At 40.1% G+C, this 18,074-nt stretch overlaps 1 protein-coding gene across 1 annotated transcript; it reads left to right on the top strand.

Moving 5' to 3' along the window:
* Positions 1-311: 311 nt before the first annotated feature.
* GTF2B (general transcription factor IIB) lies at positions 312-17,655 on the top strand. The gene is made up of 7 exons (XM_072342785.1): positions 312-466; positions 2,298-2,404; positions 10,814-10,947; positions 15,712-15,858; positions 15,993-16,122; positions 16,723-17,004; positions 17,178-17,655. The coding sequence occupies exons 1-7, from the start codon at positions 450-452 to the stop codon at positions 17,309-17,311; spliced, it is 951 nt and encodes a 316-aa protein (XP_072198886.1). The 5' UTR covers positions 312-449; the 3' UTR covers positions 17,312-17,655.
* Positions 17,656-18,074: the final 419 nt, after the last annotated feature.

Here is an 18,074-nt window from a genome sequence, read left to right as displayed (position 1 = left end):
TATGGTTCGTTGGATTTGTTCACAACAGTTCTGAAAATGATTGTAGAGTAAATGGAACCCGGAGTTACTGAGCGGGGAGGCGGGGACCTGCTGCTGGCACTGATTGGCAGCGGGGGCTCTTTCACGTGGACGCATTACCCGCGGAAGCCACCCAGCCTGCTAAAGCCCGCCGTGGCTGAGCGTTGCTGTGTAGCAGCTGTTGCAGGCGCTGCTGCTGCCCGAGCCGCCCCGCATCCCAACGTCCCCGGAGGCGCTGACCCGTGCGTGGCGGGGCTCGCGGCAGGCGCGCGCAGCAAAGCAGGGCACGCGCTCGCAGGCGCGGCGCCGCCTGTCCCTTCGCGCGACCCGTCGCGAGCTGCCGGCGGCTCCGCCCCTCACGGCCACCACATAAGGAGGTGCGCCGAGCTGCCGCCCGACCGCGCACAGCCGCTGCCGCCGGAGCGAGCGAGATGGCGTCCACGAGCCGGTAAGGGGGGCCCGGCGCTCCGCAGGGGCCCGTGCGGAGGAGTTCTACAGAGGAGCGGACGGCGCGGCTTCCGCCATCTCTCCGCGTCTGCGGACCGGCAGAGAAAATGGCCGCGTCGGCCTTCGCTGCTGCCCGGGGAGGAACCGGCAGCCATCGCCGCTCCCTACCGGCCCCGGCTCGGCGCTGCCCCCTGCCTCGGCTCGCCGTTCTTCCCCGGTCTGTCGAGTTATTAAGCCGCCTCGCGGCGGGGGAGACGGCGGCAGGGGCCTCCCCGGGCTTCTCTCTGCGGGCCGCGCCGGGTGGCAGGCGGTCGGCTGCTGTGAGGCAGAGCCCTGACCTCAGGGCCCGCGCCGCCGCCTCCGCGGCGCTCAGTACCTCAGCGCCGAGTGGGGCCGCGCGCTGTGCGTCCGTCTGCATCGCTTAATTAAAACTTGGGTAGAAAAAACGGTTGTCGAGTGGTCATTTGTGAAGGCGAAGTCTGCATCAGCGTGCTGCGAGTGCTTTCTTTGGAGCTTCTTCGTTTGATTTACCCCCCCGCCTTCCTTCCTTCTTTCTTTCTTTCCGTGTGTCGCTGGCGTTTTGCGTAACTCCAAATGTCAGATGGGCGCCCTCCTTGCTTTGTCAACACTTATGTCTGCCACGTGAAGCCGCTGGGGCGGCGAGGGAGGAAGGGCCGGGAGCGAGTGTTTGTCTGATATCCAGCGTGATTTGCATCCGAAGGTCGTGCGTGAACGTGTTCTGTCCAGGCGTTATGGAGGTTGCTGTTGATTCTTAATTTGCACTTTGAATGGTAGAGGTTCTTCTGAACAGCCATCGGTTTAGAATATTATGTTTATTTTCTGTTGACGCTTGAGGTATATCTAAAACATAAAATCTGAGGAGGCTCTATAGATTAAGCTGCAGTACTGGGCTGGTGGGAAAGGAGGGGACTGGGAAGAATTCAACCCTTGAATAGGCTGGTTTCCTGTTTGAAGGATTAGCAGGTGCTTGTGGTGCTGCCACATTTAGGTTGAAAAGTACTTGCAGCTTTTTATTTTACTGTGCTCGGCTGCCATACGCACTGCTTTTTCAGCTCAGTTAAATGGCTCTGTTGGATATAAAACCTCGAATAGTAAGTGTCAGTAACTTTAGCCTTGAAACAAAATTGTTTTAGTGGAGTTACTGGACAGTTTGGTTTAAACTGCTGGTTTAAATGCGGTATTTACTGTTAAAGTGTTTTGTTAGAAGCAATTGATCATTGCTCTGCTTCAGTGCTGTTGGGCATATGCACACGTTAAATAATGACAAGGCTTTGTGGAGGTTTTTCGTAGCTGCTGAAGATGTGTGGTGTACAAGAGATGGTTCCTCATTCTCCGAAGCACTTGTTGCCCGATCCCTGTCATGAGTTGGTAGTTTCTCCATTACGATCTCATAACTAATGAATTGTTTAATTTACATGATCTGATTTTCGCCTAACTGAAGGATGGAATGTTTTTTTTTTTCTAACCCTTGAAAAGATGAGAGAATTATATATTCTCAAATAAACGTGTGCCCTCTACTCCCTGAACTGAGGACCTGATAAATTATATTGCTTTGATAAGACTGCGAGGTGGGCTACACTTAGCCTGTCTGTAGTTAAGTTTTGGATGTTCCAATAAGAATTGGAAGCTTTTTATGTTTCTGAGATAAGCTGCAAAAGTTTTAGATTTTAAGATATAAAGGTATTTTTGGTTAAGAATCAGTCCTACAAATCACTGTAAATTATTCTTTTCAGCAGTGAACTCATACTTTGAGATATGTGCCCTCCTTAATTAAGACAGTAACAATTTAATTCCTTTTTCTTTCTTTGTAGTTTGGATGCTCTTCCAAGAGTGACTTGCCCAAACCATCCAGATTCCATATTAGTGGAGGATTACAGAGCCGGTGATATGATTTGTTCAGAGTGTGGGCTAGTAGTAGGTAAGTGGATTTCATATTGCTATGAATTACTGTGTAACTTAAATTATGCAAGTAGATCTGTTTGGCTTTTTGTACTTTTTCTCCTCCACAAAATGGGAATGTAGTTTGAGTCTTTAGTTTTTGGTCTTGATACCGAAGTGTTTTATTGTATGACGATCTCTTTGCTAAACGCTTACTTTTTTTAGTAGACTTTCTTCTGGTATCTTCGTGTATTATGGAAAAAATAAGCATATTTTAGAGATGGAAATCTTGAAATACTTTGTAATATTGAATTAGAATGGTATGTCACCTAATCCAGTATTCTGTCTTTAACCATGACTGTTATTTCAGTTAGTAAAGGAAAAGAAATGCAATAAAAGCCCTTAGGCAAATAGCTTCCTTATAAACAAAGCCAGAACAGCTCTTGTTTCCCACTGGTTGGAGGTTATTTTCTGCCCTGAAGGATGATTCTCTGTATCCTTGCCAATATTGCTTTTGTTAATTACTTCTCCAAATACTACCCAAAATAAATACCAAATTTCTCCTGAATTTTGCTGATCTCCAGAGGTATGTTCTTTTTCTTGCATCTTTTTGTGAGAAAGCTTTTTCATTCTTGAAACCTCATTTATTTCTATTCATTTTGTTCATCTGTGTTGTGACTAAAAGGAAATACTCTGTTTTGAGTGTGAGTATTCAGATGATTAATTAAATAGTAGTAAATGTTTCAGATAGCATTGTCCTCTCTCATGGGAAGTAATGATTTTACGTTGGCTTTACTTGGGTTTCGTACAGCTGTTAGCATAAAGCTGAAGGTGTAATGAGTTGCAAAAGGTACAGTGCTGGCTTATCCAGGTGACTGCACATTTTTTGATGCAGGAAGCAAACTTCCGTGTTCTTTATTAAAGTTATTTTCTAAAATATTTTGGAAATGTTGGTATCAGTTGGAAACAAAATTTGGTACAGAACTGGTAGCAGTTCTGTTTAAAAGGATGAAACCTTATGAAGGGCTGAAAAGCACCCACTGTTATTTGCTTTGTTAAGGAAGGTCTGATTTAAAGTGGGTACATTCTGATAAAGATGCGAGTTGTGACAAATCTGCTGGCTGAAAACATGAATACCTACAGCAATATTTCCTCTTATTGTGTAGTATCGAGCTCCTAGGCTGTTGTTTAAAATAACTTGGTCAGTGTCAACTCTTTGCATAACTGCTCTGGAAGTTGAACTGAAGTTTAGAAAGGTCTGCCTTGATCAGTTCCAAACTTGTAACAGCTCAGAGGAGGAGGAGAAAGCTTTGCTTGCGTGTTTCATTTTTAGGATCTTGGGAGTTATCAGAAATCTCACTTTCACGAATCTTATTTAGTCACAAGCTGCTCTTCTGTTAGAGGTTTACTCTCTGGTCTCTTCTGAATCTATAGCTTTACAGATTTCATTAGTTGAAGTGGTCAGCCTTTCTGAACAGAATCCCTTGGACATTAATTCTGACTTTCACGTATTTTCAAAATGTGTTTACATTGAACTTAGTCTTTATTGCCAATGTTACTGCTAGGGTAAAATGTGTTTGTTTTTTATTCTTTAAGCAGGTTGTTGTGTGGATTTGTCACTAGAATATTCTAACACTTACTGTTGTGCTGATTGTTCTCATTTGGTTTTGCCATGCTTCAGTAATTGAGTTATGTTCTGGTTAAGATAGTAGTGATTTCACTTCTTTCTACACAGTGAAGTCACAGATTTGCATTCTGATTTCTCTGTGCTTACACAGGTGTAGCTGTGCAAGTCCCACTTATCGTATGTTTTGGGGTGGGATGAAATTTGATGAGATTTTTACCACTGAAGGGGATCCATTAGAACAGTAGAAGAAACTGCACAGCTGTATGCTCTGTAGCTAAATTACTGTCACAGTTCCATTTAAAAATACAGTGGTTTTGTTGTCTGCAGAGCACCGCTTGTGTCCCGGAGTGGCAGAATGGTAAATGCTGAGTGTGGGTGTGTTCTACTGCTGTGAAGTTTGTAGTGGTGTGACTTGGCCAGTATTTTGTTCAAGATGGCTGAAATGAGATCCGAGAATTTTTGACAAAGCTGAGTGTATATCCATGTGATCTGTGGCGGAGTACTAAAACTGAACAGATTTTGAGGAAAAGCTGTTTTTTGGTGTTTTTTTTTTTTTTTTTGTGTTTGTTTCCCCCCCCCCCCCCCCCCTTTTTTCTCTTGTGTATGTTGCTGGTTAAAGTAGCTGATACATTGATTCCAAAGTTTGACAGTTATCTTTTCTGGGAGTTTGTGATGAAATCAGTGTTATTAGTATAATGGCTGACGTTGCATTTAGAGGTTATGTAGCTGAAAAGGAGGGGAAAGGCAACAGAAAAAGGTTGAGACAATAGGAGGCCAGTATAAGGTCATGAACGACATGCAGATGTTTGTTCCATGTCCTGTGTACCTGCTCAGAGTTTTTGGGCAAGCATTCCATAGTTTGTGGTCAAAGATATGGCTGTTACAAAGTCACTGCATTATTTAGTTGGCTAATATTTCTGAAAAGTCTGAGATGTAAATGTCTAGTCTCAATTTCAATTATGGTGTATTTGGCATAGATAAGATTTAACTTTACCACAGATACATTTTTCATTATGATACAACAAATAACTAGGAGTGGATTTCCTAATTGTATCTGTTGGTTACTCCATTACTCAGAACATAAAAATAGTTGTCATAAGACTGATTGCATCTCTACATACATGCTGCTTTTCTGAAATAAACCAATATATATGTATATTTTCTTATTTTCCGTTAGTGTCGTATAAGTGAAGAAGGTGCTTAAGTACTTCGGATCAAGTAGAGGGCCTTTGTGGCTCTTGTAAAAGCTTTAAACCTTCAAATGGTGAAAAACCTTTCCATATCAGTATGTATGTTGATGATTAACTCTAAGTGCCATTAACGTTCTATGCTTAAGATTTTAATTGGAGATTTTAGATTTTAATTAAATGGACAAAAAGTTTTAGATATGGATGTATATTAGCACCTTATAGCTATTTACTGCTTTTATGTTTGGTGCCCAGAGTACTAGAAAGTGTTGGATAAGTTTGTGCTTGCAAGTAAGATTCTTTGCATCCATGGAAAGGCTAATTATAAGATATGCTTATGCTTGCAGAAACTTTGAGTGGTTGAAGGTGTGAGTGTTCATGGGTGCTGAGTTTACATAGGCAATTTGTTGTAAGAGAAGAGTCATCCATTAGCCTTTTTCAGTCAGCATTCCAAATAGTCTCTGTCTTAAGTGTGACCCATTTCAGTTCTGTATCTGCTGGAAACAGCATAAATTTCAACAAATACCTGTATTTGTCTTTTGGATGTGCATTGCTGAGGATGCCCGATTCCCAAATCTCATAAAGCTGTGGTAAACATGTTGTTGACCATCCACTAGCCTGAATGTTGTTGGTGTGAGTACTGAGTCATGCAGCCATGATGTGACTGTCATCATTTAGTCTTTGCTAAGCCATGAGGAGCAGAAGCCGTGGCAGTTTTGGCAAGACTTTACATCACTATTCTTAGCATGATATTTCCTAAAGGATGTGGAAGGTTTTAGAGTTTGTAGGTTCTAGGCTGGAAACCAAAGATGGTTCAGAGCCAATATGAAGAATACTTCAATTAGTCTAAATATTATGTGAATCTACATTCTGAATCATCGAATATTTGGGGTATTTTGGCTGATGATACAGTGTTGATATCTGAAACTATTCAAAGGATCGTGTGCCTAATCTAAAGCTCTGTGGGAGCCGTGTAGAGGAAGTTGTGACTGTAAAGTTAGTGTTGGGCTTGATTTGTTTATTCTCAACAGTTATTCTTTGTTAACTCAAATATACTAGGTTTATTGAAATGTTATATGGCGGAGCTCAAGGGAAGTAATTTTGCTTGCTGAAAACCAAAACGAAGTTGAGTATAACTGTGTTGGGCAATACAAGTGTCACGGTTTTATGATTTTTGTCATCAGTGTTCCACATCATAACATCATGTAGTGCACTGGCAGTTAAAGAGTTAAAGCTCCAGATCCATGGATTGGATTGTTGATATTCTCAGGTACCTGGTTTTCAGAAGAGAAAGAACTACATCTCCCAGAAGACTTTCACTGTCCTGTTTCCATTTTCAGTTTAGATGGAAAGATAAAACTTCTCATAAGCCACAAGGCTGTCCTCTTCTTTTACTGCTCGTCTCTGTGGTGCATGCTTCCTAGCTGTCTCACCTCAGCATTAGAGCAAGGCCTTCAGTTTTTGGACACTCTCATTTTATTTGATTCATTAGCTTCCATTCCAGTGATATTATATTATATTACCTCGCATTCTGATATCATTCTTAATCAGTTTTCTCCCTTAGCTCTTTGCTGCTGTTCAGTTTTTAGCCCTATCTTCCTACCTTTTCCCCTTTTCTTTCCTTCTTTCCCAGGGCTTGTGTCTGTGGGTCCCTTCACACCATTAGTCATGGAAGTGGGCCACATTGACCCTAAATTGTTGACAGTAAGCAAATAAAGATTGTGGAGGAGTGTACACATCTGGAGTACCGTGTCCAAGTCCAGGCTCCTCAGTACAAGGAATGCTCAGGCTTGTTGGAGCAAATGCAGCAGAAAGTGACAAAAGTGATGTATGGACAGGTGTATTCTCAATACGAGTGAATGGAGAGTGTTTAGTTTTGAAGGAAGGCTTAGCTCAGCTTGGTTCTGTGCAGTTATGTCTTCACAATTCTCCTGGGCTTGTAGTCTTCTGCCTGGATTTTTCACTGTAATTTGTCTCAGCACCTCACTACTTTCTATAATAAGGAGCTGACTGAAATTAAGTAGAATTTTATGTAGGTTTTTAAGCGTGATGTTCTAAAAAGTGTTTCCATGTATGTGCTCACTAGATGGCAGCAGATTCATTAACTAATGGTCCGAATGAGCCAAACATTGTTAGAAGCTGTGGGTGTTTGGTATTTTAAATTGCGAATAAACATTATTTTGCTATTTATTTTGAGATTATAATATTAGTTGTTCATATGCAGAGCTTGATTCGGTGTACATCTACCATTATGGCTCCTCTTACAATGATTTAAGCCACATCATCTTGAAAATGCTTCAGGACTGAATATGGAAGATAACATTATTTGAGATTTGAATTCCATCCTATTTGTTTTGATTAAACTTCCTCAGTTTGCAGCTATGTGTATATATATATATATACATATATATGTATACACATATATATTTAATATAAGAGATGATAAAAATGCAAATAGAGAATAAAGGGCTCATGTATCGTGAGTATTTCAAGTGGATGTGCTGCTGAAGTAGTTGCTATTATTTCTCTGAAAATATGTAATTGTGAATGCAGAACTTGTCAAGTAGGAGTGCATTCCTTTGATAAACTGCTTTCTATTTTTGGGGTGAAACAAACATGCAGTATTTGTGTTTTAATAGACGTGCTAAGTTAATTACTAAACTGTTGAAAATTGCATTTTAATTTTTGATACTGAGCTGAGTTTACTCTTTCATTTCTGGAGATCTTGCTCTTCGTAGATAACCAGTTCTGAAGAAAAGTAATTGGTCTGAGGTCTTCTGAATAACAGCAGTTTTGCATTTGTAGATGGTATGTAAACTGAGTTGCTGAAGTTTGTTGTGTGTATTTCCACTGCAATTCATGTGTTAGTCAATTAGACTATTTTAAAGACTGGTTATATACTGGGATAAGGATTTATGAATGAAATAGAGCAGTGAAGAAAATCTTTGTCTTCATGAAGGCACTTCATGCTGGAGATGGGTTTCTGTAGAGATTTGCTTCTGTAAAGTGTGTTTTGCCTCTCTACTTCAGAGCAAAAATTTAAAGATGTAAGATTTAAATAAAAGATGTAATTTAATGTACAGCCTAACGTGACTGTATCTTGTGAAGTTTGTTTCTGATCAAAAAGATGGCATCGTAAGCAGGTAGTGAAGGGAATATGCAACCACTCCCAAGCTTATCACAGCTGGATACTGTTGACAAACCTATGTAGTACTAATAGGAGAAAGTGGGGATTTTAGATAGTATTTTTTGGGAGCTTTTGTTACTCTGCTGTTTGTCACTCAGGTTCATTTTCCAGGTGGTTTAGGAGAGCGCATCAGTAGGGTATGAGCCAGGAAATGTGTTTCAGAGCTTGAAATGATAACTTAGCAACCAGTCTTCAAAGCTGATTCTCTGAGTGCTGCTGTGTTGCACTGCTTTTTTGTAAAACTGACCTTGGCGTTTAAGGTTTTGTTTCTGTCACTTACAGGTGGGGCTTTATTACATACATACCAAGGCAACAGTTCCAAAGTGGTTTTTATATTTTTAAAGGTTAAAAGAGTACTTAGTGTCACGCTTTCTTTTGTGTGTGGGATTGGATAATTAGCTGCTTGTAGCTGAATATTTTCCATCTATGGAAACATTTGGCCTATTTGTTTCAGTTTTGTTGTTATTTCTAGCTTGTGTCAGGCTTCTGTGCAAGGCTTTTGCAAGGTGGAGTGTGATTCCTTGAATGTTTGTAAGTAAAGAATATCCAGGAAAGCTGTTTTCTTGCAATAGCAGATTTCTTGGCAACATGAAGGTGTTTACACACTGCGTCTTAATTCCACAAATGTTTTATATTCAGAGATTTGTTCTACTTAATCTTTTTTCACTCTGAAATAGTAGACTCAATTCTCTGTTTGTAGTGTTTGCCAAAGCAGGCAGTGATATAACACTTTTTTGTTAGAGCAGGAATGGTTCATAACTCACAAGAGGCAGATCCGTGAGTGAGTCATTGAGGTCATTCCTACTTGTGTGGAAAAAATATTACATCATTGCCCTGTGTTCAGTGTTCTATTTATACCATGCCAGAATTTTAAGTACATTTTGCTTTTTTTAGATGCTGTAAACAGTACTGGGGGGTTGTCTTAAAGTAAAGTCACTGCTAGACCATAGAAGGTGCATTACTGAATCAAATATTTACAGAGAGTCCAGGAGCCAGAGGAGCATGCTGTCTGCTAATGAAGGCTTGCAAGACATGAGCCTCTAGCAGGAAGAATGGATCTGTGCTCTCTTTTACTTTGTGGTGTTCTTAGTCTTCTAACTTTTGTTACTTCCACCTCTGCTACCTCAGCCTTTATTAGAGCATTAAATGAACGTGGGGCATAGCTATGAGCATGTCGGATGAATGCTAATGAGAGTACTTCTGTCTTAAATGTATTCTTTTTAGGTTGGCCTGATCTCTTGGATTCGTTTATACCTTTCAGTTTCAGGCACATTCCTTGCATCATCGTGTGTTAAGAGTGAAGTTCCCTGTTCAGATTCTTTTCCACAAGTAATTTTGCAGTGACACTCTGTGTTGCTCCTGTATTTTATTTTTTTTTTAATTTATTTTTTTTTTTCCAGCTTCAAATTGCATGTTATCATTATTTGGTAGGGAGTGCTTTTGTCTGTCTGCTTACATTTTTACTAGGTTAAACTTGCCTCTCTTTTTTTCATACTTGGACTTCTGTGCCAGAAATTTTTCTTGCTGTCAGTACTATTTATTTTGGTGAATGTTGCCTTCACAACACTTAAACATTGATGAAGATAATGAATTTTCCCTCAGGTTTAGCAAAGCAGAAGTGACGATTGAACTGGTTCTGATATTCTGCACAGAATTGTAATGCATTTTTTATTGATGCTGTTCTCTACACATGTTCCTAAAAATTCTGTGGTATTGCTCTGGAGACAACACCTTTGAGGTGCTGGTTTTACCAGACCTGTGAATAGAATGAACTGCACTACAAACAGAACTCTTTTTTTAATCGTTATTTGAATCACTGTGATTACTGCAGATGTTTTGCCTGTATTTATGTGGGTTAGAGATATTTCTCAATCTGAATAGATGCTGCTGGAAACATTTAGGTGAATTTGAGAGGACTCCCAAGAAAAGCCTTTTTCTTAAGGGTCAGGAATACCTTAAGGAACCAAACAGAGCTGCAAAATGTTGTCATGGTGGTTTAGAAGGTTTGTTTCTGAGTACCAAGGGCCTGGAGCTCATTCACAAAAGTGATGTGCTACTGCTTGGTGAGGTTATGCTTGATAGCTAATTCAGGAGTACTTCTATCAAGTGTCAAAGGTAAGGTAACTTACTTGTTTGTCTATCACTGAGAATGTTCATGGACAACTGTGAGCTCCTTTGTGTATTTAATAACCTGTGATATTCTTTAAGGATGGCCACAATTCTGTTTTCTGGATGCGTTTATTTAAACTTTCTCTGCAGCTTCTGTTACTGCTTTCTACTTAGATTGAAAAATCTAATAATTTTTGTGTGTTGACCTGCAGTTACATCCTGCTTGCACTTGGTAACAGCCTGCATTTTATAACTGAGAGCTGGGCTGTGTAACTTAATGTTTCAGAAGCTATTTCAAAATGTTATGTTGATACAAACTGTTGCTTTCTGTAACCACAGGTGATCGTGTCATAGATGTAGGGTCCGAGTGGAGAACTTTCAGCAATGATAAAGCAACAAAAGACCCATCTCGAGTTGGGGATACCCAGAATCCTTTGTTGAGTGACGGTGACCTGAGTACAATGATTGGAAAGGTAAAACATAAAGTATTAAATGCTACTAAGCTTGAGTATTTTTGTGTCTCCTATGTATTTGTGTGTCCATGGGGAAACTATTCAGAGAATGCATTTACAAAGAGATTTAGTCAAAACTTGAACTCTTGCATTTCAGTAATCTGTAAAATGGGTCTGTTTCTGGCTGACAGCAAGAAAGGACTGAACTTTATGACAAGACAGAAGTTTGCGGTGTTGTTGGGTTAGTTGCCACTCCTTGATTTGCAACATGAACCAGCTTTTTTGTAATAATGTCTAGATCAGTTTAATATTGGAGACATGGAGAGCTACATGCGTGTTGTGCCTGCTCTCTCAGTGAATATTATGCGGAAACACTATGTATAGAATCTTTCTATGGTGTAAGTATTCCAGAAGAAAGTATTCAGTGTATGTTTGAAATTTGTAATACAGCTATGTCAGATGTTTATGAGAAAGAAAAAGCAGGATTAATAACACAGATGCCCTCCCTTTAATGAAATAGTGACCCAGATAAGCTTTCATTGTGCTTTGTTATATTTTCTACTGCGGGATTCAAATTCATATTTGTGGATTTCCTGAATGTTTCATGCTGTGTGATTTTGACAATTGTCATCTGATATCTTTCACAATAACTTAATGAAATCAGTGGTCCGTTTTCAGTGCCGCATTTCCACTTCATTTTTAAGAAAGTGTCAGTTTCATTTTCATGATAAACAGGGAGATGGTCTTCAGCCATTCAAACTGGAAATGTGTAATATTTAATCATTATCAGAGAAATACAGTTTATTTTTAAAAGCAGTTTGAAGTTTGGGTTATCTTTCAGTAACTTAGTGAATCTCCTAAATTCCTAGGAAAAAAATCTCTGCAGTTAACACACATCAGTTAACTGATAGCAGTCACATGGATACTTAAGAGAGCCATTCGTGTTTTTGATGAATGTTTCTAGCCCTTGTTTCCATGAATCCTAACAGAAAATGGTTCTCCATAAAAGATAAAGAAATGGGCATACCTAAACACATTGGATATAGAAGGAGAATGTGCTGCCATACCTCTCAGCTAACAATGTTTCAAAGAGAGGAAGACTGTTAGTAAGCGCTGATAGGAGCAGCTAATCTTAAAGCTATGTTGGTTTAAAACAAATAGAATAAAAATTGTCCATCTGGATGTTTGTGTTTTGGACTTCTCTGAGCACTGTTGTTTGCCAGCCAGATTTTAGGGTATGTTATACTGGATTTCCCTTCAAACAAATACCTGCACTGCTTCATTAAACAAATGGGTGTTGCTAAGTAGCTCTGTGAAGCAGTGCTTTAGAAGTCGTTGGAGTTCTAATGATACTGTAATAGGTCCAGATAGATTGTAATTCTCAGGACTTGGATTTCTGTTACAGATTTGGTAAGCTATGATAAAGGTCAGGAATGCACCTTTATGAATGGAGAAGTGGATAGCTTACTCCAGATTCAGGCTGTTGTTTCATTTTGGAACTGTGCAAGTACAGGGTTTGTTTCTGGGAACTGAGTATGATTCTTAAGTAGGATGGCATTTACAACTCTTCTAGAACCTGCATGTTGGAAAAGACAAAAAGTATTTCAGCAAGGGAGAGAATTTGTATTTGTATGTGAACTGCAAGGTGACCTGTTCACCCTCTTCTCATCTGAAGTTCAGTGCCTTATTTAGTGTAAGAGGGGTAGTAGACCCAGGGAGAGAATTGAACGCCTAAAGAAACATCTATGAAAAACTTAATTTTCAAAGAAAAACAAAAATTTTCAGGGATAAGGATTAATTGAATGTAATAGCTTTGCTGTAAACCAGAATATCCCTGAACAGACAGGGCTAAAGTAGCTGTAGCAGCTTGCTATTCAGAGAATACAGGCTGCAGGATTGTCAGTGAGGCACAACAGACGAGAAATGTGAGCACAAATGTCCAACTATTAGAATCACCAGGAGGATTCCAGAGGACAGTCTGTCCTACTGTCGGTATTTCACTTTCAAGGGAATGAACCAAAGAACAGACGTTATTTTCTACAGGAAGTTGTTTGTGACAAACCAGGATGTGTTCTGGACAAGAGTTCCTGTGTTTGTGTTGCCACTGAGCAGGGGCTCTGGGTGTTGTGAGTGTTGGGAGCTGCCTTTTTCCTCAGTTACTTGGAAGAAAGAGAACAGCTTATCAGAAGGCTCTGAAGAAATTTTCTATCGATGCGCAAAGGATGTGAGTTTTGCAGCAAAAATAACTGAACCAAGAGATTAGCTGGTTTCTTGAGCAGAGTTCTGAAGTCAGTGCCAACAGTAGTTGGGCATGAGAATTAACCTCAAAGTAAGTGATGTTTCAAGGATGGAGAGATTGGGGTAGCCACGAGGAAGATGAATAGTGTGTGAAAGAAAAAAGAACAGCCTTTGTGAGTTCCAGACAGTGAAGCAGGATAAGATTATATTTTCTTGGTTAATAACAATTGCCAGAATGGCCTGGAGGAGGCTGCAGATCTGTGTGCCTGAGATCCCTTTCCTGTTAGATAGGAAGCTCCTTTTTGCTTGAAGTAGAGCTGCTGTTAGTAGGATTGTTTAAACAAACAAGCTAAAACGCCAGCTCCGACAACAAAAATAAAACTTATGTTGTGGAAAATCCAAAAGAGAAGATAAATTATTTTCATGGAAATGAATATAGAGATGGATGTAGGTGAAAATGGAGTTTGAACCACGTGCCAGTTAAAACAGAACTTTAAATTGTGAAAGCAAGGATCGGGTCAGTTCTGCTTTGCAAAATGGCTTCTCGTAGCTTCCTCTTTGAAACTGGGAGGTACTGCTTTGGTTTGGGACTCCGTTCAGCAGAGAAATGTCTTCTGTACCTGCTAATAGCCAACAAGAAGTTGTTTTGCCCATGCAAAGAGATTAATTCCTAATTGGTTTTAGTACTTACGAGATCCATCTGTCTAAGGTAGCAAAAGCCTATGTTGGTCAAAAGATTAATTTGTGAAGAGGAAGTTGAGTGGCGTAGTTAGCTGTGGTGTAAGTGGATTGCATTCTTCAGGAGGATTTTAAGGGTGTTGACACAGAACTGTATCTCCACAAGTAGCATGCTGCGACTCACTTGATGACAGTGCAGATCAGTTGGAGAGATGGCATTAGTTGTGATTCAATTGTCAAACTGTCATGGTTATTTCATGCAAAATTCAAGAGAAAGAGATGAGCCAGTTACTTACACACTGGAGTATTTTCTTGGGATCTTAAGGAAAGCTTACAGTTCTGCTACAGATCTTGTGGGAAGAGTTGTCTTTTGTTATGCTTTATTGATAATTTATTCCTTTTTGTAGTGGCGGCAGCTACAAGAGAATGTAGGTTTTTGAACAGGAAACTAATGTATTCTTTTGGTATAGAATTTCTATCCTTTGATCAGATGGCTCTGAAAGGAAGCTGGGTGTTGTCAGACCATGTGGCCTGTATCTGAAAGTGCTGTATTGATAAGTAGAGGTGAGATGAATGTAAAAGAAGAAAGGATCCGTGGTTACCTCCAGGCCACATAATAAGCAGGTTATATTGGGCAAGCTTCCTGCATGGTAAGGGCGCATTCCTTGGTGCTGCGGGTAGCCTCAAGTCAGTGGTGTTGGTGATGCTTCTCCCTTCTGCTCTTAAGGGGGAGGATATACCAGGGTGCAAACTGTTGGAAGCCAACACCTACCCTCCATTAAGTCCCTCCAGATGTCACTGCTGTTTACTGCACTGTGTATTTTGACTGTAGCTATCTTTGAATTGTTTTTCAGGACAGGAATATAAAGGAATACATTATGCTTTTTCCTGTTTTTGAAAGCTAAAAGGGTGAAACTTCTGATTTCAACATGTTTCTTGCTGAAGCGCTTAAGATTACAAATAGGTAACTCAGGAAGGCGACAGCCAAAAGATACAAAGTTCTCAAAGCCAATTAGATTTCAGTTATAACTATAGGGCTTCTGTTTTGTTTTTGTTTTTGTTTTTTTTCTTTCCATGCAGGGAAAGGTATTTCCTAGCATGGTTGTAAGGAACTGAAGCCAACAAAGCATTGTCCCTCAATTGAATGATCTGGAAGGAAAGTAGGTGATGCATTTAAATAGCAAATGCAGGAGAACTGCTGTGTTTTAACTTAAGCAGTTGAAATGGAAGGGTATTTTCCAACCCTTTTATAGTTGTGAGCTATTGTATATTGGGGTTGCTTTTGGAAGGCACTGGCTGTGTGAAATCCTCTGACTTGTGTGTGGCTGTGTTGGTAGTTTGATGTATGTAAGGAGACATTCAGAGGAAAAAGTAACAGGCAAGAAAGTGAAAAACGAGGAGCTGTAGGAGAAAATTACAGAACAGTGGAATAAATCTTTCAGGTGCTGTGTATAATGGACCAGGGAAAGTAAAATCCCTGTGGTTAAGGGGAACACTCTTGATGGCCTCAGAACAGAGCAGTGTTTCCTGGAAAAGAAGGGATACCTAGTGTGAGGTTTGAACACAGGGTCTGGGAACGTGCGGCCAGAAATGCTGGGCCTTTGTGGTCATTTCTCTGGCAGCTACAGGATTTTGAGGAAATACCATTCCTCAAAGGATTTGTGCATAGCGCTAGTGCAGGAAGCTGCGATACATGTGAATGCTGCAGGGAACATCACAAGCAACAGGGATAGGAGTGATGACCAGGAAGGAGCCTTTCAACGTGTGTATCTCAGGCAAGGAATGTTGTTCTGGGAGTAAAACGGGGAAGTGTTGCTGAAGGTGTGTTTGTAGAGCTCTTGGAAGCCTGAAGTCTCTTGTTTTTTTCAGGGCACAGGTGCAGCAAGTTTTGATGAATTTGGGAATTCAAAGTACCAAAATCGCAGAACGATGAGTAGCTCTGATCGTGCAATGATGAACGCCTTTAAAGAAATTACAAACATGGCAGACAGAATCAACCTCCCCAGAAATATAGTTGTAAGTTCATGTCTCTGTCTTAAATTGTTCTGGCATTGATGGAGTTAGCATAATATAATGGGCACATGAATTTTTGATATTGCTGCTAATTAAATGGCCTAGAGTTAATTAAATTTGGTCGTCTTGCTTTGAAGGATCGAACAAATAATTTATTCAAGCAAGTGTATGAGCAGAAGAGCCTGAAGGGAAGGAGTAATGATGCTATAGCTTCTGCTTGTCTCTACATAGCCTGTAGGCAAGAAGGTGTTCCAAGAACATTTAAAGGTAAGTTTTCGGTGGTACAGATTCAATTTTGCTATAAAATGTTTAGTTATTGTTACTACAGGATGTTCGTTTTCAAATGTCTGGACTTTGCCAAATTGGTTGTTTGCAGCTGAAGCCCACCTTGTGTGGGCCAGGAGAGGAGAGGTGGAGCCTAGGAAAAGTTTGCTGCATTCATAATGTGAGTAGGCCTCTGGGGATGGGATTCTTGGTGATAATACATTTAAAAACTGGCATTTGAGATTCGTTGTGAGTGTTGGTGAGATTTAAGATGCTGCTTGATCTGATGAAAATTGGGACTCTCCTAACTGCGTTTGAGCCAGCAGCTCTGCAGTATGTGCGTCTTTTCCCTGATGAGGGGACAACTTTGACTGAGAGTATCAGATCTCCCTTATTATGTCATCTGTATTTTTTAGCTTCTCGTAAGAAGTTTGAACTGACTTAAATGATTTTGAAGTTTCATTAATGTGCAAAACTTGTGGTGTACAAAGCTTTCATCACGCTAACCTGCTTTGTGGCATTCACCTACATTTAATCAAATTCGGATATTTTGGGGCAGAAAATACTGTCAAACGTGAAGTTTATTTTTTCCTCTTTGTTTAGAAATATGTGCGGTGTCCAGGATTTCAAAGAAGGAAATAGGTCGGTGTTTTAAACTTATTCTGAAAGCTCTCGAAACCAGTGTTGATCTGATTACAACTGGAGACTTCATGTCAAGATTCTGTTCAAATCTGGGTCTTCCAAAACAAGTACAAATGGCAGCAACACACATTGCCCGTAAGGCTGTGGAATTAGATTTGGTTCCTGGGAGAAGCCCTATTTCTGTAGCAGCTGCAGCTATTTATATGGCATCACAAGCTTCTGCAGAGAAAAGGACACAAAAAGGTAAAACTTTCTTGAACATCTTACTGCTTAAAAGGGAACTCATGTTTTCTGTAGACTTGGAAGCTGCTGTTCCAATGGTACGCAGCGGAGACCAGACGAGGATATGCTGATTTATTCAGTAAAAATGGCAAACATTAAAAAAACATTATTCATTTGTCTGCTTTTTGTCTTAGAAATTGGTGATATTGCTGGTGTGGCCGATGTTACGATCAGACAATCATACAGGCTCATCTATCCTCGAGCTCCTGATCTCTTCCCAGCAGATTTCAAGTTCGATACTCCAGTAGACAAGCTACCGCAGCTGTGAAGTTGCTGAAGGTTACTTTGATTTCTATTAACAAAAAAGAGATTTTTGCCTATAATAAAGGATGTACAAAGTGTTAATAGTGAGTCTTCATGTTGTGGAACTGGAGGATATGAATATTTGAGCATAACTGCTGGAATGCAGCACACATTCCAAGGGTAATCAAGCTAATTGTGTGGCATTTTGTATGTATATATTAGTGGAAGTAAATATTTAATGACTGTTGCAACAAACTTAATTTCATATTATTGTACTTATTCAGATTTCTTTTGTAGGGATCTAGTAAAATGTATTTTGGAGAACTGAAAATACTATGTAATTCCCAAATAAACTTTTCCAAAAACACTTACGACCTCGTGGGTATCACTGCAATTTGACACGCGCACTTCTCTACAAATGGAGAACAGGAATGCAATCCGTGGCATGGCAGACTTAGCTTTGTGCTTAGAGCGTGTCACAAGACTCCCCTTCATGACGATTTTTAATCTTAAAAATTAATCTTTAGTCTGGCTTCAGTATATGCAGTTAGCTGCACTTTGCAACAGGGAGGACTTGAGCCAGAATACAAACTTTGGGTGAAAAGCAGTTTGAGTATTTGTGCAGTTGTTGCTAAAGATCTTCAGGCTTGCTTGGAAAAGTTCAGCCACGTGCTTGGTGCAGCTTCTCCTTGATTTCTGTTGATGTCTGTGCTTTGCTGCTCTGAATTTTATGTAATGACAAAGCAGCTGAAGGTAAAGACTTGAGCTGAATTCCTGACAACTGTGTG

The sequence above is a fragment of the Excalfactoria chinensis genome, chromosome 8 (genome assembly GCF_039878825.1).
Source record: "Excalfactoria chinensis isolate bCotChi1 chromosome 8, bCotChi1.hap2, whole genome shotgun sequence".
NCBI classification, from domain to species: Eukaryota; Metazoa; Chordata; class Aves; order Galliformes; family Phasianidae; genus Excalfactoria; species Excalfactoria chinensis.
The sequence above is the reverse complement of the archived record's forward strand: the minus strand, read 5'-3'. Positions and strand labels throughout refer to the sequence as shown.

Coding starts and splice junctions, on each gene's coding strand:
- GTF2B (XM_072342785.1), top strand. Junction 15,859..15,992: donor ACCTCCCCAGAAATATAGTT/GTAAGTTCATGT, acceptor CTTGCTTTGAAG/GATCGAACAAATAATTTATT. Junction 17,005..17,177: donor AGAGAAAAGGACACAAAAAG/GTAAAACTTTCT, acceptor TTTTTGTCTTAG/AAATTGGTGATATTGCTGGT.